Below are 23,311 nucleotides of genomic sequence, written 5' to 3'. Positions count from 1 at the left end.
TGGCTTTCTTGGACTCTTTTTTGTAGACCAGGCTGGCCTCAAACTCAGAGATCCGCCTGCCTCTCCCTCCCAGAGTGTTGGGATTACAGGCGTGTGCCATTGTGCCCAGCAGTAAGCTTTCTTATAGTAAACCTTTATAAAGTTTACCTTGTGTATTATTCACTCATTAAATTATTTACTGGACAAGTAATTTATACACCATCAGTTATTAAGACAAAAATATACAGGCTCATAAAATTTACAAGGTTAATACATAGAAGAGTAGATGTTCATACAATATGGCTTTAGGTGGATACAAAAACTAGGAAGCAAAGCCTATCGGGGCTGGGAGTGTAGCTCAGTTGCAGTGCTTACCCAGTATTCATGACACCCTGCAGTCCATCCTCAGTGCTCTAAAAAGACAAATCTTAATGCTCTGGGAGGTAACTTGTCTGTCCCCACTATGGAGGTGGGGCCACATCTCAAGCATTATTAAACAGGAAAGTAATGGCAGCCTGGCATTTTTGTCATTCTTCGCCCATATAATCTAATATAGAACTTCAGGGCAAATCTGACAAAGGCCATGAGTCAAGGTTGGTGGAACTAGCCATTGTAGGTAATTACCTGTATTTGGGTCATTTGCTGTTGGTGTTGTCTGCCTGTCTAAAATTACCTCATACCCAAGAGGCTGAAAAATATCTCCTTGCTTACAAGGGTAGAAGCTCGGCAGTATCCATGTTCACCTGGTGAGCACAAGCCTCTTTCAGCTCCTTCACCACTGGGTCCCCACCTGCCACCATTTGCCATGGAAGCAGATATTGCTGCACTGGCCCCAACAAGGCTGACATCACAGGTGTGGATGCTTCCGAGGCCATCTCCTGCTTCCATGGTGGGTTGTCCAACACACTGGGGTGTAATGGTGGGCACTGGCCAGGTCTCCTACATGGGTGACAAGGTCTAGAGCAAGAGAAACATCCTGACCCATGGAGGATGGTATGACCACCAACTTGGATGATAGAGACAATACCACACCTTACACAAATGGCCAAGTGTGGCCCTCGAGGCGCACTTAGTGCAGCTTACTAAGGCTCCCTGAGCCCCAGGCCAATCATGACAAGATGACCCAGCTGGTGTTCCAGACCATCAGCACCCAGCCACCAAGGCTGCACTGCTTGTACAACTCTGATGGTATTACCTGCATCATGATGGACTCTGGAGATGGGGTTACCCACACTGTGCCCATGTTCAGGGACTATGTTCTCTCCTATACGCTCCTGACTCTGGACCCAACTGGACAAGACCTTACAGATGACTCGTGAACCTCCTGAGCAAGTGTAGCTACAGCTTCACCATAGCCAAGTGGGAAATCAATCATAACATCAAGGAGATGTGTTATGATGTCCTGGACTTCAAGTAAGATGTGCCTGCTGCTGCACGCTTCTCCCTGGAGAAGAGCTACCTGATGGTCAGGTCATCGCTACTGGCAAGGACCAATCCTGCTGCCCCAGGTGCTCTCCCAGCCTTCCTTTCTAGTTGTGGAATACTACGGCATTCATGAACTTACCTTCAATTCCACCAAGTGCAATAGACCTCTATGCTAACACAGGCTGTCTGGTGGTACTACCATGTACCCAGGCAACTAACAGGATGCAGATCACTGCTCCGGTTCCCAGTACCATGAAGATCAACCTGAGTTCAAGTACTCTGTGTGGATGGGAAGCTGCATCCTGGCCTTGCTGTCCACCTTCCAGCAGATGCAGCTCAGCAAGGAGGAACACAAAGAATAGAGCCCCTATGTCATGTATTGCAAGGTGGACAGTGAGAGAGCGGTGTTACACTCTTTCTTGACAAAACATGTACAGAAAAAGGGAAAAAAAAAGACAACTTTGTTCTTTATGTCAATTATAAATATAATTTCCTTTTGGGTGCTTTTGACTCAGGATGTAAAAAATATAATGGTGAAGCTGACAGCAGCTGCTTGGGGTAAGCCTCCCTGAATTTTTACGATGTGTCTGAGGACTTTGATTGTATTGGTGCTAAAGGAAGTTCCTTGTCTTCTCCAAAGCTGCTCCACATCCCGATCCAGAAAGGAGGCTGGCCCAGTTCATTCCGAGTCCACACAAGGGAGGCAACAGCATTACTTTTGTATAAATTATATGTTGCAAAAAAATCATCCACCTTAACACTCTGTTTCAGCCATCATGCCTGGCATTCTATGTCTGTCTCTCGAACTTGAGATGTATGGAGGCTCTGGTCTCCCTGGGAGTGGGTTGTGTTGTCGAGGAAGCCAGGGCTTGCCTGTTCATAGACTTGAGACCAGTTTAATAAACATATACCCCTTACCAACAACAAAAAAGGAAGACTGGCCTGACCCTTTAGTCCTTCCGAACCAGGACCAGAAAGGGGCAGCCATGAAACGATGCAAGTGTGATCCCTAGGAGGGAATACAAGCACAATAAAAAGACTAAATGAAAAGTAAAATAAAAAAAGAGCCTTGAAAACCCTCTCTGTATATATGTCAACCCAAATGCTCTAAATTTATACAAGGGTAAAGCATCGTTACCTAAGTACCTAATGTCAAACCAATCCTTACCATCTCTTTTCCCCATAAAATACAAGATATAAGATGCTGTATTAATTCTAGTAATTAGATGAAAACAGTTAAGAAAATTTTGGATTCAGTCATCAGAGTACCAATTTAAATGATTTTTGTAAACATTTTGATGAAGGCCATAGGACACTTGTCACATTGTTCAAATGCCTAGTGGCAGGCTCCTGATGGGACCAAAACAGGTCACTTAACCCCAATAAGACACTGTAGAGATAAAGCCAATATGACTAAATCCAAAGCAGAGCACATGAAGGACCTCATGTATAATACAAACCAGCGTAATAAATAAAGGAGACATAGGCGCCTGCACTCTGGGAGAGTAACTAGTTCCTGGCGGCCTGTTCATAGCCTTCTCTGAGACTCCACTGCCACTTCCACTTGTGCAAGTCTAATGGTGCGGCCATGAAGTTTGTAGCCATCCTGACGGACTAATGCCACGGTACCAGGCTGCACCCCAACACCTGCTGGCATGTGACAGATGAGTTCATGCTCATGAGGGTCGTATTTGTCACCAATGGGTGCCATCTTCTCTAGGCCATGCTTGGCAAACACGCTTTTTAGCTTCGCTTCTAAAAGGGACAGCCCTTGGAAGACTTTTTCCAGAGTAAGCTTGTGGTCCTCGGGTTCGGCTCCTTCTGAGAAGCACTCGGCAGTCTTCTCCAAAATGTCTGCCACCTCCACCAAGTCCTTACAGAAGCTCTGGATCCCTGCAGAGAAACCCGATGCATGTGTGAGAACAGTGCTGTCCCTAGGGGTAGGGTCTGAGTGGGCCCAGAGAGGCACACTTTACACTTGTTTTTCTGAAGAGGGAGGGTCGCCATGCAGGACCTGGGATCAGCAGAACTAACAAGTCAGTGGCTTTTTTTGCAAAGTGTGTCTGTTTGGACACAGCTATCTCTGGGAATCCTGTGAAACTGGTAAGAGTTACAACTTGGGCTAAGTAAGTCTACATAAAACAGACTAAACAGTTTTCTATCAGCTGTGCAGCGGGCATTCTCAAGAGGTAAGATAGGAATACTTTATTGGGAGGGTAGGGGTCGGGAGCACAAGGTAAGAAAACCCAACACTATGCCAAGGCTGCCAAGAGCCACCTGTCCCTGAGCCTGGCTAGATAGGAAGGTGCTGGAAAGTCCACAGGAACCTTTTAAAGCGATGTGAACTGCTACAAGATGAAAATAAAACTAAGCCGCTGAGAGAACCCATGTTCCCACTGTGACTGGGATACGGGCTGGTCACCGCTAGCCTTCTATGGCATGATGCCCAGCAAAGGCTGCTGAAGAGTAAAGACCCGTGGGCAGGGTTACAGCCAAATGGGCAGCCACAGGTAAGCACAAGAAACACCCACAGAGAGAGCCAAGTAAACTGACCAGTTGCAGCGGATGAGAGGAGGAAGGAATGCTCCCTTTAACTTCCAGGGTATGAGACCCAGATGAGCTTTTTGAGGAGAAGAGAGGGAACCTGACTCAAGTTAGTCCAACAGCAGCAAAACTAGCAGCTGCCCAGTCATTTCCAGGTGTGCAGATGGGGTCACAAGCAAAGAATAAACTCGAGTGTCCTGTGAAGTAATGTGGTATCCTGTAGTTTAGTAGGAGAGAGTGGTGAGCAGAGGCCCAAGCCTGTGGCTCTGCACATGCTCTGTGAGTGCTCTGCCACTGAGCTGTCTTCAGCCCTTAGGTAGACAATTCAGAGCACCAAGCTTTGGTGTTGACCTGTGAACTGCCAGGGGGGACCTTGCTTCTAAGTCAGTGAAATAAATAGTGGAAATTCGACTGAACAGAAGTCCAAGTTCTCGTTGGCACACGGAGACCCTGACTGCATTCTTGTTACTGTATTAGCGTTATTTTGTGTGTGACATGTGTGTGTGTTTATCTGTATCTGTATGTGCACACAGGGAGGACTCATCATAGGATGTTTTGCTCTAGGTGTTTTAGACAGAGTCCTTTATTGGACACAGAGTGAACATTTCCTCTAAACTGAGGGCCCGTGAGCTCCCAGGATCTGCCTGTTTCCTCCCCACCAGCACTGGGGTTAGTCACACCTGACTCTCCCCCACCGCCCCATGAGTTCTGGGTATCCCAAGTCAGGACTTCATGCTTGCCAAGTAATTACTTACCCACTGAACCATCTCCCCAGTCCCAATTTATTGTGTTATTTTAATAAGTAGTAATCTCTTGGAGAAAAAAATGCATCTTTGTAACCAAGAAGATACTACTATTTAGCTAAAACTATGTTTGCAAGGAGGCCATGTAGTTGTCATGACATATCTGTTAAAAATGTAGTATTTTCTGCTAGGTGTGGTAGCTCACACCTCTAATTTCAGCACCGGGAGGCAGAGACAGGAATCTCTGTGAGTTTGAGGCCAGCCCGGTCTACATAGCGACCCTGTCTCAAAAGACGAAAACAAAAATAAAAAACCTACTTCTCCCCCAAACTCTTCAGTTTCCTAAGTATCCCTGGCCACTAGGAGGAAATCTCTTGGTCAATGACTTCTATGACATCTTTGTCTAGATACATTTTGCTGTCAAGTAATAAACTGGGTAGCAGTTAGCTAACATGAGTTTGTTCCCATATATCTTACCATTTCTTGAGTAACTAATGATACACTAGTTCTAATCAAAGCATGACTTCTGGTGTCCATCCGTCTTGCTCATCAAGCAGGTGGGACATCAGAAGTTCCCCCATTGCTAAAACCGTGCTATCTGCACCAGACATTTCCATAGCGCAGCAGCCAACAACTGTCTTCTGTAAAAGGCCACACAGGAAGCATTTTAGGCTTTGTGGGACAAGAGGCAAAAGCCAAGGATTTTATGTTCTGTAGGTAAAGAGAAAATTGGATTTAAAAAAAAAATCATGGAATTAAAAACTGTATATACTAACTAGCAGCTGGCCTAGTTATAAACTTGGACACATACACACACACACACACACACGCACACACACGCACACACACACACACACACACACACACACGCACACACACGCAGAGTACTGACAGCAACCAAGAGTTCTTGTCCCTGCGGCTCCAGCCCAATACTTCTTACACTAAGCACACTTCAGCACTCCTGGGTAGGCACTGTTGTTGGATTCTCCTCTGGGTGTCTTAATGATTCATTGGCTCATTAATGACTGAAAAGATTATTTGTGCATGGACTAGGATATTGGAAATGTACTAGCTGTACATGCTTAGGAAAATAAAGGCCAGCATTATTACCGCAGTGGTTAGCACGCCACCCTTCCTATGTGCAGCAGACAAAGCCTGTGCAGACAGTGGGGGGAGGAAGAAGAGACCAGTCAGGGGCCTCACAGGTATTTCTACTACGCTCAGTTTACAAAGGTGCCTGCCATTCAGCTACGTTTATTCTTTTGTGAATCATCTCTCACCAAATATCTTGGCGTCTTCTACACATCTCTGGGTTCGTCTCCTTATGTTTTCACAATCAGCGACAGCTCTCTGGTATCTCAGCTAAACAGCAAAAGCAAAAGCAAAGGATGAGAATCAGCGGGAAAGAATGCTCTTACTTTATAAATTTCACCCTTGTAACAGAGTCGGGGATACATCTCAGTGACAAGGCTCTTTCTCAGCATGCACAAGGCCTGGGGTTCAGTCTCCACTAAAATTAGCAGTTGTTGGGGCTGGAGAGATGGCTCAGAGGTTAAGAGCACTGGCTGTTCTTCCAAAGGTCCAAGTACAATTCCCAGCAACCATATGGTGGCTCACAGCCATCTATAATGACATCTGCTTCCCTCTTCTGGATGGTTGCATAGATGCAGGCAGAATACTGTATGCATAATAAATAAATCATTAAAACAAAAACAAAACTATAGTTGTTCAAAAACAAACAAACAGTTCGAAGCTGGCTGCTCTCACATTCTGAAGTAACCTACTTCCCTTCAGTAGCTTCTACGTAATTCTGACCAGCTTTATCACATCAGGTCTCAAGTTCCTTACTCAGAGAGAACAGTTTCATACTTAGGTAACTAACACTGCCAAGCTTTCTTTCATTGACTCCAACTCAAATATGACAAAGAACACATCTTAAAAACCTATTCTCTTTCGAGGCAGTTAGCCTCTTTAGTCCTCTTCTCTCTTTTACTTTCTGGCCTCTTTACTTGCTCTCATACGACATGCTTCCCAGCACCCAGCAGCCCCGAATGGCTCTGCTCTACTCTGTAATAATGACTCTGCTTTATCTATCTCTTCTCCAAGTGCTCAAACACAACGATGTCCAGTAGGCCACGTGTTCTCTGACTAGCACAGTACAAAGACCTCACACACCCAACAAATATTTATTCTCCATCATCTGACAGGCACTGTATCACCTTTGCCCTGCCAAGCCATCAGCTAACTAATGCTATGACACAAGAGGAAATCAAAGGAAGCACTATCCTTAGCCAAGTGACATTTTAAAACACACAAACTTTCTTTTTTCATTCCTTCCTTCTGTCTTTTCTTTCTTTTTGCCTAATAGTACTAGCAAGAGAGCAGTAGATGAAAGAGCCATTTTAGAGGAAAATTTATTTTAAAAAAAGAAACAAACAAACAAAAAACTTTACTTCAACATTTAAACCAGAGAAGAGACATAAACAAGTAATATAAAATCTACTACTCACTGTTAAATCCTGGACTTCTTTTTCCAGTTTAACAGCTTTTAGCCTTAAGGCCTGTTCAGCAAGGGAGGGACCAAGTCCATCAGGAGGGTCCTCAGAACTGCAGTCTTCCCCAGCAGTTCTTTGGGTAGCAGTGCTGAATGGGTGTAGCCATCCCCTAAGAGGGTAGGGCAGTGGCACATAATGAAAAAATGCCACCAGACAAATGCAAAACCACAACAGTTACAGCCCCCAAACACCACACACAGAAACCCTCCAGTTTTCAGTCTTGGTGACAACGATGACCTCCTTCCTAAGCACCTCATGTTTTCACAAGTAAATTTTAAAGTGCTCTTAAAAGTATAGCTTTAGGGAGAGAGAAACGGCTCAGAGGTTAAGAGTACTGGCTGCTCTTCCAGAAGACATGGATTACATTCCGAGCATCCATATGGCAGTTCACAACCACCTGTAACTTGAGGTCTAGAGCATCTGATGCCTTCTGGCTTCTATGGGCAGCAGGCACACAGGTAGTGCACAGACATCACGCATGCAAAACTTCCCATACACCTTACATTTTATTGATATGTAGTTGTCATGCCATACAATTTACCATTTAAAGTATAAAAGTTAAACATTTTTACCATGTCTAGAGTCAATCAAATTCTGAAATCACAACTTCAGAACATCTTTGTCATCATAAAATGAAGGCTTTACTGATTACATCACTTACCATTTCCTCTTATATCATTTGCTCCAGATAAGCCTGACAATATTTCATTTTCTCCAGGCATGCCTTTTATGGATGCTTAACATCAACAAAACCATAATAAATGGCCACTCAGAAGCAGTTTTTCACTTAGAATGTGTTTCAGGCTCACTTAGGTAATTATGATAAGGGGGGGAAAACCACTAACAAGTTTTTTAATTAAAAAGAATAGGAATAGAACGAATTTACTGACAAGTAGGAGATACTAGGTTATAAAGGAATAAAAAAAATAGAAGAAGAAAGTTGCCACTGCTCTGAAACTAAACTGGGGGCTTCTGCTTCTCCACCCCACCCAGGGTCACCTGCTCTTCTCTGAGAACCGACCACACCCAGTATCTGATTAGACAACATGTTCTATTTGCTAAAGATGAACCTGTCTTAACTAGAAACCTGCAAATTTCAGCTTCGGTAACACCTGCTCAGCTCTGGGAAATCTCCTTTGGGGTAAGGATAAAAAGGCCCCCTAAGGTGGTCAGGAGATTATGACAATGTCTAACCTTACACAGAACATGAAACCGTTCAGATCAGGGCTGGACCTCTCTAAAACAATAGCATGCTAATTAAACAAGTTTTTCCTTTTCCCTGAGTGCTGAGAAATTCTCACTAGGGAAATTCTCACTAGGCGCCTCCTCAACTGCATCTACCAGTAATTGGTTACTTTTTATTGCTAAGTAATAGCTCACTGTGCACACATGCCACACTTGTTTATCCATTTATCAACTGATGAACACCGGGTTTCTTATTTTCTGCCAGAATGAATAATGCTGCTAATACAAAATAAATGCTATTATAATCTGTAATGTCCAGCCTCACTCCACCAATGGACCTGACTGGGGCAGTGAGGGAAAGAAGAAAAGGCAGACAGGAAGCTGGGGTCAGGTGGTCTGGGCTCACTATGGGAGAAACCACAGATCCCTGGAAGCTCAGCAAGCTTATTATACAGTTGTTTAACATCTGGGAAGGTGGGGTGGGTTATCAGATACAGATAAACCCAGAGGCAGGGCTTATGGCATACAGCTGGATCAAGGGGGCAGGTTTAGTTAACCTCAGTGGGAGGAGTCTCTGTAGGGGAGCAGTCTTGGGCTGTAAATCTCCAGAGGGGAGAAAGCTACAGGGACCCTTTCCTGAACACAGTGTTAACACTCCCACTCTGTCCTGAGGAAGGCTTTGTAATGTCTCCAAATGTCACTCCAGGAGGAAGGTTTTGCCATTCTTCCATGGGTCTGAGGCACTGGAGTTTTTGGTATGGCTGGCTCATGTCAACACACGCATTTATTCAGGACTTCACTCACTCAGGACTTTCTCCACTCGCCACAATAAACCCTACTTTACCAATGAAAAAACTCAAGATGAGAAGCCTGAGGTTTATGCCTTGTTCAAGACCACAAAGTTAAGCTGGGCATAGTGGCATGAGACTACCTGTAGTCTCAGGTACTGGGAGGCCGATATGAGCAGATCTTTCTGGTAGCATATTAGGAACCGCACCCCCCCCCCAAACAAAATCAAAACAAAAGAAACACACATACAGAGCTGGTGTTCTGTTGAGCCAGGACAGTTAGCACCATGAAGCCACGCAAAGTTACACAGCTCTCTCTGGTTTAACTCTATCATACAGAAGCGGAGAATGGGTAAAAGGAATTGAGTTAGGCTTGGCTAAGACTTCGTGACCATAAGCTGTAAGGCTTTCAGGGAGGGAAGATGATTTGTGCTGTGGAAAGAGAAATTCTGACTGGTACAGCTTATGGACTAAACAGGTCACTAAAACAGCACCTTGTTTTAGCCAACTAGGTTTTGTTCAACTAGTTATGTAGCCTACAATTTTGCACAGCTAATAAAATGGACATAAATCCCTAAACTAACAAAGCATTTGAAGTTGTTTTTCAGGAATTGCTTATTGGATCCATTGGGGGCAGTTTCAAACAGGCTTTTTAAGAATGGGCATTCCCAACCAAAACAAACAAACAAACAAACAACTGGAAAAGGCCGGCGTGGTGACGCATGCCTTGAATCCCAGCACTCGGGAGGTAGAGGCAGGCAGATTGCCGTGAGTTCGGCCAGCCTGGTCTACAGAGGGAGTCTAGGACAGCCATGACTACAGAGAAACCCTGTCTCAAAAAACCAAGAAACAAAATAAAACAAAACAAAACAAAGAATGGGCGTACACACAAGCCAGTGTGCCTTGTCAATGACATTTGATATCACAAGCCCCAAATCCTAAGCACAAAACATAATCACCCCCTAAAAAGAAACACATGACTTGTGAAAGGGCATGACGGCATTCACGATGGCACAAAAGAACCCTAGATCTTTCTCATTCTCACCACCCAAATGAAAACCAACCCCTGTCCCTATAAAGTCCCCTATCAATTGACCAGGGAAAGAGGCAACCTTTCTGCTCTTGACTTCCTTGCCAGTAGACCTTGCAATAAAACTGTGTGTGTGTGTGTGTGTGTGTGTGTGTGTACCTACCTGTCCATGGCTACTATGGACATAGGGTGTGAACCCTTGCTTTTAGTATCACTAAAATATCTGTTGTTTAGTTCAGCTTACATAGAAATGTAGGCTGGGATCTAGTTAGAGCAGATCTTGCACTGTGGCAGTTCTGACCTCTAATTTAAGGAAGTTTCATCACCTCCTAGATCCCAGTAATTATTCCAAGTGAAAAGCTACCAACTTGATTGATCTGTGGGTCCAAGAGCCCAAGAGCTCTTTAAAGCAAGCAGTTCATCATTTACATGAACAGGGATACATCGGACAATGGTCTCTGGGATGGAAGAAATCTAAAGGAAGGCTTAAGGAGGTGGGGGTAAAAGTTTGCTTTACAGAAAGACCACTCTAGGCAGAGTGATGAGCAAGCTTTAAGACACAGGTGAGAGAACTGTTCTCTTCCAGCCTTTTCAGGCTCGTCTTGAATTTTATTATGGCTTGATATTCAATTCTACATGTTTCCAAATATTTGGTTCAGAAAATAAAGTTATCATAGATACGCATGTCTGGGCAAATTACACATGGTCAAAGACCATCTCTCTTAGAAAACCACATTTATCCTAGTTAAGCAGAAAGCTGTCCCAGATAGGGCCAGTTTAAAGAGAAAGGGTCAGTGCTCATAATAGTTACTTCTTCGGAAGAAATTCTTCTTTACTATTTCCTTATCTTACCCAACAAACTGTCAAAGGTTTAAAAGCAAATCACCCCGCCCTAAGCATTAAATCCAACTGACTCATAGCTCTGGTAGTGCAGGTGTTAGGTCAGGCATTATGATTAAAAAAAAAAAAGAGTGACAAATGGACATGCAAATTTCCTGGGTTTCCCCGAAGCTAATTTACAAGTCAGAGATCTCTAACTCAAAGACAGCCTTTATATTCATTCGCAGGAATATCCCCTGAGAATAATCAACCGTGTCCACTAACACAAAACCACCAGTTCAAGAACCGCAACAGGGTTAACTGCACTAAGACTTAAGTTTGGAAATTTCAGCAAATTTTCTTAAACTCCAGTTTCCTCAGTTACTAAATATGAAGTAACAAAAATAACTAGGCATAGTTCTGTAGTCCGCTGACGGCGACTGTAAGTTGAAAGTATTCCTAAGACTGATGGGGAGGCCTTTAGGAGAAACCAGGTCAAACGCCCTCTTTTTATACACAGGTAAAGCGACGTTCCTGGTGGGAGAGACTGACTCCCCTAAGACCACATGGAGTCTGGCTAAGAAACTTAATACATCCATCCCTGGAAGAAACAGGTGAGCGGGGGCTGGGAAAGAGTTCTTCTCGGATTCAGTCATGTTTGGGGTTCTACCTCCCGGGACGTGGCCTCGGATCCACTTATCTCCTTTGACTGGGAAAAAGCGCGCCTCTGGGCCTCAGCCACCCTCGCAAGAGATGCGGCGTGAATGCCGGGTCATGGGACCTGAGGCCGGTCCTCGGCGGCACCGGGTTAGCCCTCGCCATCCTCCCCACAGTTGCCCAACGCTGCGTCCACGCTACTGCTTGCAGGCCCCGCCGGCCCTCTTACCTGCTCTCTGACACGGTCCCCGAGGCCAGGAGGCGCTGCAGCCGCTGCACCGCCCACAGCGACCGCGCCGCCATGTTCCAGACAGAGCGTCTACACTACGCACGCGCACTCGAGCCAAGTGGAGAGTCGCGCTCATCGGAAAACCACGCCCCCTCACCCCACCCCCCGGTGTAGGCGCGGGACTTCCGGTTTCCTGTGCGTGTCCCTCCCCCCCCCCCCCCCCCCGTTCTTCCCGGGCTGGAGCCACATTCCGGGCTCGCAGAATTGAACTTGTCCTGTGGATGTTTGTCCCAAGAGTCTCATAGTAGGTGCGAGGTTCATGGTGAATGCAGTGGGTCCTCACCTCATCCTCGAGAAGCGAACATGACATTTCAAGCGTAAAATGTGACCCAGTGCTTAAACGCGAGGGGCGCGGCGCTGTGAAAGCTTAGAATACAGGGCTGACGAGATGGCTCAGCGGAAGGAGGCGCTCGCTAGCCGCCAAGCCTCAATCATGTGAGTTCGATCCTGTGACCCACTTGGACAGAGCGGGTCCTCTGACTTCACAAGGGCATCAGTCATGTACGCGACTTAACAAGTACACGGCCACACAAAACTGCAAAGGAAAGACTAGAATACAAGCCGAACAACTAGATGAAAAGAGGTGAAAAGTAGCCACGGGAATGACCGCCGTTGTAAAGAGCGAGCCAGTGAAGAGGGAAAGGATTAAAATACGGGGAAGGGGTATGGTAACGTGAGGCTGGAGAATTAGTGTGTACGGGTCATGTGAATGGTTAAATACCGCACCTTGGTTGCACCCAGTCCCTCCCACAATTTTTTCTTCCATGACTTGTTCTCCTGCTTCACAATGGTTCATGTTGTTTCCTCAAAATCTAAACCCTACTGTACGTGGTGTCTAATTATGATTGCAGTACCTTGACAACAGGTATGGTGACTCAGGCTTGTAATCCCAGCTACTCCGCACTAAGGCAAGAAGATCACGAGATCGAGTCCAACCCGAATAATTTACTGAGACGGTCTCAAAGTTCGGGAGAGCTGGGGGCTACGGCTACCAGTGGTCGAGTGCTTGCCTAGCACATGCCAGACTTTTCCTCAGTACTAGAAAAAAGTCACTTTGCTGTTAAGAGGAAACTGATGGATGTGAAAAGAGTCAGGGAAGACAGGCTGTTGGAAGAGCCCAGGCAAGAGAGGATGGAATGCTTTTATTCTGGTTCTTGTCAAAGGGTCTTACTATGTAGCCCTGAACTCGGGTGCCACTCTCTTCAGCGCTGGGATTGCAGTGCAGACCATTTCACTCCCATCACTTTAGGTAGTATACAGAGAAACCCAACTACGTGATGCAAGTTGTTGTGCTTACATCCTTTTTTTTTTTTTTTTTCTTTTTTGGTTTTTCCAGACAGGGTCTCTCTGTGTTAGCCTTGGCTGTCCTGGTCTTGCTTTGTAGACCAGCCTGGCCTGGAACTCACAGCGATCCGCCTGCCTCTGCCTCCCAAATGCTGGGATTAAAGGCGTGTGCCACCATGCCTGGCCATCCTATTTTCTTAATATTGTGTCTTGCTTCTTTTCTGCAATTTACTGTACTTTTCGGACGATCAGTTTTTAGAGCAGTAAAACGAGAACAGAAACAGCAATCAGACCATAAGGTGCACTCTGATTTCCCACCTCCCTACTTTTTTGGGGGGGGGAGGTGCATCTTGTGGTCCAAAAAATAAAGTAGAATTTGAGTTTTGTGGTGTCTCTTGATCGCTGATTTTTTCCCTCGTGCCCAATAAATACTACTTAAATGAATTAATGAAGTTGGATGGTGCTAGTAAAGATATACATTTTAGTTTTTGTACATGTGTAAATGTATGTATATGGGCACATGCATGAATGCATGTAATCATGGGACCATTTGCAGTAGTCAGTTCTACACACAACTGTAAGTCCTGGGGATTGAATTTGGATCATCAGGCTTGGTGGCAAGCATCTTTTATCTACTGAGCCATCTTACCAGCCCAAGATGTAGATGCTAGGTGTAGTGTTGTATGACTTTAATCCCAACACTTGGGAGGAAGATCTCTGCCAGTTTGAGGCCAGCCAGGTCTACACATCAAATTCTAGACCAGCCAGAGCTACATGAGACACTCACACACTTTTCTTCTCCCTCTCTTGTTTTTTTTTTTTAAGACAAGGTTTCTCTTGTCTTTTTTGTTGTTGTTGTTGTTTTGTTTTGTTTTGTTTTTGTTTTTCGAGACAGGGTCTCTCTGTGTAGCCTTGGCTGTCCTGGACTCGCTCTGTAGACCAGGCTGGCCTCGAACTCACAGCGATCCGCCTGCCTCTGCCTCCCAAATGCTGGGATTAAAGGTGTGCCCCACCACGCCCAGCTCCTCTCTTGTTTTTTTGAGACAGGGTTTCCCCTCTGTAGTTCTGGCTTTCCTGGAACTTGCTTTGTAGACCAGGCTAGCCTTGAACTCAGAGATTTGCCTGTCTCTGCTTCCCAAGTATGGGGTTTAATATGACTCTTCTTTAAGAAAAAAAAATGAGGCGATTTGATGAAAGGATGTCAGAGGGTGAAAATGAACTAGTGTGAGGTTTCCATCTTAGTTACTAGGTATACCCTGAGGCCAAAATGAATAAGAATCATTAAAAAAAAAGGGTGTGTGGGGGGGGAAGGTCTCTGAATCCTCACCAAAATACAGCTTACTCCTGCTATCACAACTTAGTCACTTTGTCCTCTGCCTGTTCCTGAGTTTCACGAGGACAGAGGCAGTCTTCTGTATCTTTGATCTCATCTTAAGGTCCAGCTTTGATGTGACAGCCGACACACCATCATGCTCATGTGGTGCTCTATGAGATGCAGTTTAAGTGGGGGTTATTAACTCTTCCTGATAAGAAACCTGAGGCTCTGATCAGTGGTGTAAGGTTCCCTATCGAGGACAGGTGACACTAGGAATCTTAACATGTCAGTGTTGGGAAGGCTGGGACTTATGTCCCTCTCAGACCTGTGGCCTATCATTGAAAAAACAGAATCAAAGAAGGCATTTTAACAAGCGAGTACAGGAGCTGGTGCTTGCTTTGGTGATTGTGCTTACAGTTCTTTTAGCTACACAGCTTAGACCAAGTCCCTACATACATGCATCCATTCATAAAAATGCACATGCATATGTGGGCTTTGAGATAGTCTGTGTAGCCCTGGTTGGCCTAAACTTGCTATATAGACCAGGCTGACCTTGAATTTAGCTTTTACTTGTATGTTTATTAGGTGCAAGTGTGCTACTGCATGAAGATCCACAGAAATGGAAATTTGGAGTTAATAATGGTTCTAGAATCATACTGAACTGCAAGAAAATAAATGATTTAACTGATCTTACAGAATCTTAGTGTAAAATACAGGCATAATGCTTAGAAAGGCAATAAATATCACGGCTGGCTACTATTTAATTTTTTCTTTTATACATTTATTTAGAGTGTGTGCGAGTGCATGTTTAGGGTTAGGTGGGTATGAGTGCCACAGCGTGGAGATGAGAGGGCAACTTAAGGGAATTGGTTCTTTCCACCCTTTAACCATGTGGGTCCTCAGGCTTGGCAGCAAGCCCCCTTACAACCGCTGGGTCAGCTTGCTGGATTCGGGTGGCACTATTTAAGAGACAAGAGCAGAGACAGGTGGATCGCTGTGAGTTCGAGGCCAGCCTGGTCTACAAAGTGAGTCCAGGACAGCCAGGGCTACACAGAGAAACCCTGTCTCAAAAACCAAAACAACCAACCAAACCAAACCAAACCAAACCAAACCAAACAACAACAACAACAAAAACAAAACAAAACCAAAAATGATTAAGGAGAAATGTCTTCTAGAAGGTGAACTCTAGGTGTGCTCTGAAATGGGCCTTGGGTGACACAGGCTTAGTGACTGGCAGGTGGCATGTCCTTGTGTTAATGATTAATGATGCAGAGTACTTCCTCCTTTGAGCTCAGGATCTACTTGTGGAAAAGGCATTTAACCCTAAAATCACTGCCTAAGAAAGAACGTGACGGATACGTAAGACACAGTAGTGGGCACCACTGCAGAATATACATTTTTTAAAGAAAGTACTGGCAGCCCAAATGTTGGCTCTTTGACACTGAAGACACACAGGTGGAATCTGGAATGAAAACCCTCCCTTTGGACTGAATGCCTTTTGATAGCTGTTATTATTTAAATAACTTTTCCCCTTTACAAAACAAAGGTTTTTGATTCAGACCTTTCTCATCTGATACTAAAATCCACTTGTGACTTGAGCATTTCCAACTTTAAACAACATAGAGGATGTTTCCCATGAATGATCTCATTAAAAACCCACCAGGAGGGGAGGACAATCACTTTGCCTGTTCTCACAGTGAGAGCCAGAGGGGTTAAGTGACTTTGCTGAGATCATCCTGTCAGTTAGCAGCAGACAGCCCTATCTGGACCCAGGACCATGACCCGTAATGTGCCCTACCAGCGTCAGGTGACTTTCTGCTTTGGTGTCCAGCTACTTCAAAGGCTGGCAAGGTTTCAGAGAGGCTGAGGTATGACACGCCTTAGGTCAGTGACTATCAAGGCTAGCAAACCACTGGGTATTGGGACATACAACGCCCCCACCCCCACAAGTGCCAGCTACCCTTTGACCTCTCAGAGTTGAACAGTTTCATCTTTATTGGAGATGAATATGTTAAGAACAGACCTAAAAGCCCAGTGTTGAAACAGTCTTAAGTGGCATAGATAACAGATTGCCGCCAGGCATGGTGGTACACTCCTGTAATCCTAGCACTTGGGGAGGCAATGGCAGGCGGATCTCTCTGAGTTCGAGGCCAGCCTGGTCTACAAAGTGAGTCCAGGACAACCAAGGCTACACAGAGAAACCCTGTCTCGAAAAAACAAAACAAAAACAAACAAACAAACAAACAAAAAAAAGAAGAAGAAAGAAAAGAACTAGAAGTTCTATTAAAAAAAAAATCAAGTGTTTGGAAAAGGCTTAGCACCCTTGTGGCAGAAGTGAGCCACCATCCTGTTGGTTTTCCTTAATAGTCTCATTTTTGTAGCAGATAAGGAAATAGGCTTGTGTGCCTCCTAGTACAATATGAAGGCCTCCTTAGGCTAAAGACTTAAGTCTTCCAACCACAGTCCCAGGAGCCTCAGTGTCACATTAAATAGGTAAGGACTTGACTGACAGCAAATGACTCTCCTCCAATGCATGCGACAGTGTGTTGGCATTAGAACTCCACACTTCCGCCACCGTTCATTTAAAATGAGCCAGCTGGTCAACTCTCTTTACCCTTTGAATTACCAGATAATCTGATTTAAAAATACTGAAACCTGGAAGGTTCTAGTGGCTGTAGTCTGCCTGGCTTGAAAACAGATGAAGAACGACTGGGATTTTTACGTTTTCAATAGCTTTTGTTCACTGTTGTGCAGGCAGGAATACATTGAGTGTCCAGTCCATTACCCATGCCCAGAGGTGGTCTGTAATGCCCAATAGGAATGCAGCCTGCCTGCGTGTGACCAGGCGATGGAGTGGGTTCTTTCATCAGACGCTAGCAGCGCTTCAACACTGTCTTCCTTTGCTTTAAGGACTGGGACTGGGGTGCAGAGAAAGGATGGAATGACTTATGTGCTTCATTGCTTGGGAAGGAAAAAGATACCTAACAAAATCTTTACAACTGTGCACACTTCTATTTCCTGCCACTCCCACCTCCACCCTTTGTAAAGCTAGAAGGACGTCTCCTCTTCTCCTATCCCACAGCCCCTAACATCATGCAGACAATCGAGCTGGTCTTTTGGGTGCTCCAGTCTTTTCCTGATGTCTCTGTGAAGAAAATATTTCCTCCTTTGATGGACAAGCTGATGATACTCCTTTAGGATGGAATTCTCATACTTTTCTAGGTCTTCTTCATTTCCCATTCCTAAAGCATAGAAAGATGAGAAAAATCAGTTTGTTGAGGGTTCTAGTGGGACTGTAGGTTAGAACTCTAACGGCACTCTTGGGTGACTAGCTCCACTGGCCAGGCTAGCTCCTCAGTCTCTGTGACCTTAAGTCCCTTTCTCTATTCTCAGCAGAGTAGTCAGGATAGCTTTTTGCTGTGTGATGGTGAGAAGGTTTCACTATGTAGATCAGGTTGGCCTCCAACTCACGGTGATGCTCCTGCCTCAGCCTCAGTCTCCAAAGTGCTTGGAATACATATCTAACCAGGACTTTTGTTGTTGTTGTTTGTTTTATGTGTATGAGTGTTTTGCTTGCATGTCGGTCTGTGCACCATGTGTGTGCCTGGTAGGTACTGAGAACTGAATCCAGGTCCTCTGCAAAGATAACTGTTCTTAACCACGGAGCCATCTCTTCAAATAACAGAACAGCCTTTGAAAAATGTACTTGGTATTTAAAAAAATCTTCTCAAGCCTGGCAGTGGTGGCACACGCCTTTAATCCCAGAACTTGGGAGGCAGAGGTAGGTATATCTTGAGTTTGATGCTAGCCTGGTCTACAGAGCAAGTTCCAGAGGAGCCAGGACTACATAGAGAAGCCCTGTCTTGAAAAACAAACAAACAAATCCAAAAGTCTGTTCCAATCTGCCCAGTATGTTAAAACCAACAGTTTCTCCCCTGGTCTGAAGTCTATAGATGACGACCTGGCTGTAGCTTTTTGACTCAGTCTGGCTTACTTGCTTTCATACAACCTGCCAGCTAAGAATGTTTGTCACATTTCTAAGTGTTTGGAAAAAATACTGAAAGAATCACAGTATCTTGTGACAGGTAAAAGTGATACAGAATTGAAACTTCAGTGCCTGTAAGTAAAGTTTTATGGAGAGACAGTCATACTTTTCACATGTTAGCTAGTGTCTGTGGCTGCTTTCCAACCACAGTGGCAGATGGGAAACAGACCGTATAGCCTACAGTATGTAAAATATTTCTTGCCCTCTACAGGAGGAGTTCGCTGGCTCTTGGGCCTGGCTGCCCTGGCCTGGTCATTCCTTCTTCTGTCTCACTCTTAGTGCTCACCCTTGCCTCTCCATTGTCCACAAACATGTAACTCAGCACATGCTTTCAACCCTATTTTATTCCCTTACACTTTACTCAGGTCTCTGCTTATTAATGACCCACTGCAAAAAAAGGGGAGGGGGACATTTGCTATCAATGAGTAATACCCACCCCAATCACTAGTCACCTTTCCTCCTCTGCCTCTGCTTATTTTACTCCAAAGTACGTACTATGACCTGGCATCATAGTCTTCATTTCTGAATGCATGTGAGCTGTTATCTTCCCCAGCCCATCAGCGAAAGAAGGCCTTGTGTGGGTCCCTTGCTATGCAAGGTTTCTTTTTTGTTTTTTTGAGACAGGGTTTCTCTGTGTAGCCTTGGCTGTCCCAGACTAACTTTGTAGACCAGGCTGGCCTCAAACTCACAGAGATCTGCCTGTCTCGGCCTCTTGAGTGCTGCTGGGACTATAGGCATGAGCTACCACACCCAGCTGTAGCTTTCATCTTAAAGAAGAGAAAACCTATTGATCTCCACACCTCTTAGGCAGTAAGGTTGGTTACTTCTAGATCAAAGTACCCAAGAAAATGTCAGTGTTAGTTTCCCCTGAGGCTTACTGGGCACACTGGCTGAGCTTGCTTGCTTCTCCTTCTCATATTCTCTGTCTCTTTCTTTCTCTGTCTCTGTCTCTCTCTGTCTGTCTGTCTGTCTGTCTGTCTTTCTGTCTGTCTCGGGTCTTACTACATAGTCCAGGCTGGTCTAGAAATCATGCTCCCTCTGCCTCAGATTCAGGTGCTAGGATTGTAGGCATGTGCCACTGTGCTCCGTGTTGAACATTTGTTTTTCATTGTACCTATATCTTCTGAAATCCATAAAATCCTGAAACAGGCACAATTTCTATGTGTTTCAACAAACTCATTTCATCGCAAAACCTGATCTGGCCTGACATAAGGTGTTTTCTGTTCTATAGTGTATGTGTTCTTATAACCTACTATATTTGTATCTTGAGAAATGTGTTGGTGTGTTTGATAGATAATACATAGGCTTTTCTAAAGCCCCCAAATGGCCTAACAGCTGTCCCCAACAATCACACAGGGGAGGTTGAGGACCAGCTTCATAAAGTGATCCCTGAGTCTCTCTGCCCTTGTGTTGGCTCCTTGCCTAGCCTTGGGCCAGCTCCATTACCCCCGATCTTGTCTCCTTACTACCTTGAAATGCTGTTAGGCTCAGAAACTAGCTGACAGCTTGGTAGAACCATGTTAGTGAAGGGTGAAAATTCTGGCTTTACTGTATGGCTATCCAGCAGTCCCTCGCCTTTCTCCCTAGGTGGTGTTCTGGGTTTGGAGGATGTGTCCTGTATAAAAAGACCCAGATGTATGACTTGCCATTTAGCTGAGCTCCTGGCTTACCTTGGCCTTCTGTAGCACCCTTCCTTGGTTGGAGGTTATAATGGATGGACTCCTCTTTCTCAGCTCAGAGACACAGTTGACAGGGAGAGGCTGCTCTGGGACACTGCTTTGGGGTTTACTTGTAGTTTCCTGCTAATGGCAAACAAAACCATTAATTAAGTAGGTGAGATATATAACCTACACTTAGAAGCTACATTAGAAAGCACTGGGCAAACCTGCCAGTACCAAGCAGGGCACGGGATGGGCAGAAGATGCTGGGAGCTTTGGAGTAAAGACAGTGACAGGCCAAAAAAAAAAAAAAAATCACAGAGCCCTTTATGCACCAGGCAGGCATCATATGAGTGGGTTTTCACACAAGCCTGTGAAGTAGCTTCTCTTACTTAATCACCCCATTTTATGGATGAAATCAGGAAGGTCAAGTGTCTGAGTGAGACTACTTGGTTGCTTAGTATGAGAGCTGGCATTCAAATCCCATAGCCGCATGGTTTCTTTTGGGTGGTGCTGCTGGCTTCATTTAATAAACACAAGTTTCATGTATTAAATACAGAGCTTCATGTGTATGCACTTAACTTCTCCCTGTTGTCATGTCCTATTGTCTACACTAGCTTCGCTGTTAAATCTGCTTAGTATGCTGCTTAATATTCGGATTAATATTCAACTCCATAAGTGTGTGTGCTGTCTACTTTGATGTCAACTCAACACAAGCTTCTGAGAGGAGGATGCCTCAACCCAATAAGATCAGGCTGCAGCCAAGCAGGTAGGGCATTTTCTTAGTTAGTGATTGATGTGGGAGGGCCCAGCCCATTGTGGGTGGGGCCATCCCTGGGCTGGTGGTGCTGAGTTCTAAAAAAAAGCAAGCTAAGCAACCCATGGGGAGCAAACCAGTTAGCAGCACCCCTCCATGGTCTCTGCATCAGCTCCTGCCTCCTGGTTCCTGCCCTGTTTGAGTTCCTGTCCTAGCTTCCTTCAGTGATGGACTAGGATGTGGAAGTATAAGCTGAATAAACCCTTTCCTCCCCAATTTTCTTTTTGGTCATGGTGTTTCATCACAGCAATAGTGCCTTAACTAAGGCAGTGTGAAATCCTAACAGCTAACACTGCAAGGCATTTAGAAAAGACTATTATTTTTGTCTATCTTCAGAGGTGTGGGAGAGCACTGGGTGTGATGCTGAGAAGCAGCAGCTGGGATGGAGGAAAGTCTTCTTGATGCTCCCCGAGCCCTTTGTGAATCAGGCTTTCTGTCTGTAAAATGATGCTAATAATGGCCCCAAAGAGAGGAGTGTCAGGTGGCTTCAGATCATGGGGTGTGGTCTGCCCAGACAGAGTGGCTTGGAACAGAGCTCCCAAGGACAGCCCATACTTATCAGACAAGTCAGTGTCGTGTGAGAGCAGGGAAGGCGTCTCATCATTCAGCAAACACTTGCTATCCTCCGGTTATACAGACTCTATGAGGCTAGGGATAAGACAGACGCAGTCTAACTCCCATGGATTGTTTTTGGTGCTGATGATCTAATGCTTCATACATGCCAGGCATGTGCTTTATTATTACACTACACCCCTGTCCCTTAATTCTTAATAGAAATACAAAATTACTTGGGGCAGGAGACAGACATTGTACAAATAAGGACCCACACACATGCATGTTCTGTCTCTGTCTCGCTCTTATGTGTGCATGCGCGGTTCAGTGGTATGCAGATGAAGAATGGATATGACCCTTGGCAATTCACAGTAATGCATCCTTCTTTTTTTTTTAAACGTTTATTTATTTATTTATTTTTTATTATGTATACAGTGCTCTGTCTGCATGTACACCTGCAGGCCAGAAGAGGGCATCAGATCACATTATAGATGGTTGTGAGCCACCATGTGGTTGCTGTGAATTGAACTCAGCCCTCTCTCCATCTCTCCAGCCCCCACAGTGATGCATCCTAATGGGTAACCCTGCTCTCCTGGGACAGCTGTCGTTTTCTGGAGACACTTGTGACTGTCACAGCTGGGAGTGAGAACAAACATGGGTGTGCACACAGTGTCTGAGGGGCTCAGAAGTGGCTGCCCTGTGGGGGAGGCACCGCACTCACTCACCTGGCTCTTGCTCTTGCTGCTCACGGACAGCCCCAGGGCGGGCCCTCCTGCCAGGGACTGCTGCAAGCGTTCCTTTACAGCAACCAGCTTCAGCTCCAGGTCGATCCTCTGCTCTTCCTTGGCACGACACTGTGCTTCCACAGTGGCCACAGCCTCCTCCAAGGCCTTCAGCTTTGCTCCTGAGTCCAAAGACACTGATGAGAAAGTCTGTGGGGCCTCAGAGCCCGTCTGTCTCTCCTGCAGGGTCTTACCAGCACTATGGGTCCAAGTCAAAGACAGACTTTGAGGTGGCTTACCAGCCACGCTCTGTGGTGTGGTCTTTATTGGTTCAGCCTCTGTCTTCAGCAAATAGCACCCTAATATTCCAGCTGTAGAACCATCACTGCCCTCTCATTCCCTTTGCACTGAGTGGGTTGGTCCCATCGACTCCAGCCTGGCTTAATCCCCTCTATCATCCATGCACAGTGATCGGTTTAGAGTTGGTTTATAAGGAGCAAATCCTGAGGTTTTGGTCGTGGTCACTGGGAAGAGACACCCCTCGCCTCTTGCTGCAGTGTCCGGGAGGACTGGTTGAAGGCTTGTCATACACAGCCACTATGTCACCACAAAGGGGAAGAGAATTAAACTGTCTGTTTCCCTGTACTTCACCACACATACCTGACCTCTCTCAGTCTTCAGCTTGCACATGCCAGTGTGATTTTGGTTTCTGTGACTTGTTTACTAGAGTCATAGTACAGAGCTTTCCACAGACCAGATTTTCCAGGAGGACCTTGGTGCTTATTTAGTTTAAGCTGACAAATCTTCATTAATACTTTTGTCATGTTAAGGAGCTCCATTTGTGTGTTTGTCTGCAGGGAGGGGATATGGGGGGTGCAGTGGAGGTTGAACATAAGTGCTTGCA

General features: G+C 45.3%; 2 protein-coding genes across 4 annotated transcripts in view; both read right to left on the bottom strand.

Annotated features, from left to right (window-relative positions):
- Positions 1-2,672: 2,672 nt before the first annotated feature.
- Positions 2,673-12,103, bottom strand: GRPEL2 (GrpE like 2, mitochondrial). The gene is made up of 4 exons (XM_084780851.1): positions 11,955-12,103; positions 7,202-7,355; positions 5,972-6,053; positions 2,673-3,297 (listed from the first exon to the last, which is right to left on the bottom strand). The coding sequence occupies exons 1-4, from the start codon at positions 12,026-12,028 to the stop codon at positions 2,933-2,935; spliced, it is 675 nt and encodes a 224-aa protein (XP_084636977.1). The 5' UTR covers positions 12,029-12,103; the 3' UTR covers positions 2,673-2,932.
- A 4,481-nt stretch (positions 12,104-16,584) lies between these two features.
- The window catches only part of AFAP1L1 (actin filament associated protein 1 like 1), a 57,789-nt gene continuing 51,062 nt past the window's right edge, over positions 16,585-23,311 (bottom strand). The window contains exons 17-19 of one of the 3 annotated variants that reach the window (XM_084780847.1): positions 22,411-22,589; positions 20,329-20,460; positions 16,585-17,855 (exon numbers count right to left, since the gene is read on the bottom strand). In XM_084780847.1, the coding sequence (XP_084636973.1) occupies positions 17,832-17,855; positions 20,329-20,460; positions 22,411-22,589 (335 nt within the window). In that variant the 3' untranslated portion in view covers positions 16,585-17,831. Of the gene's footprint in view, positions 17,856-20,328; positions 20,461-20,622; positions 21,782-22,410; positions 22,590-23,311 lie in introns of those variants that run through there. The other 2 variants (XM_084780848.1, XM_084780849.1) reach the window with 2 other exon arrangements.

This window comes from Acomys minous, assembly GCF_964271855.1.
Source record: "Acomys minous genome assembly, chromosome: 4".
NCBI lineage: Eukaryota > Metazoa > Chordata > Mammalia > Rodentia > Muridae > Acomys > Acomys minous.
Note: the sequence above shows the minus strand (reverse complement) of the source record. Positions and strands in the feature narration are given on the sequence as shown.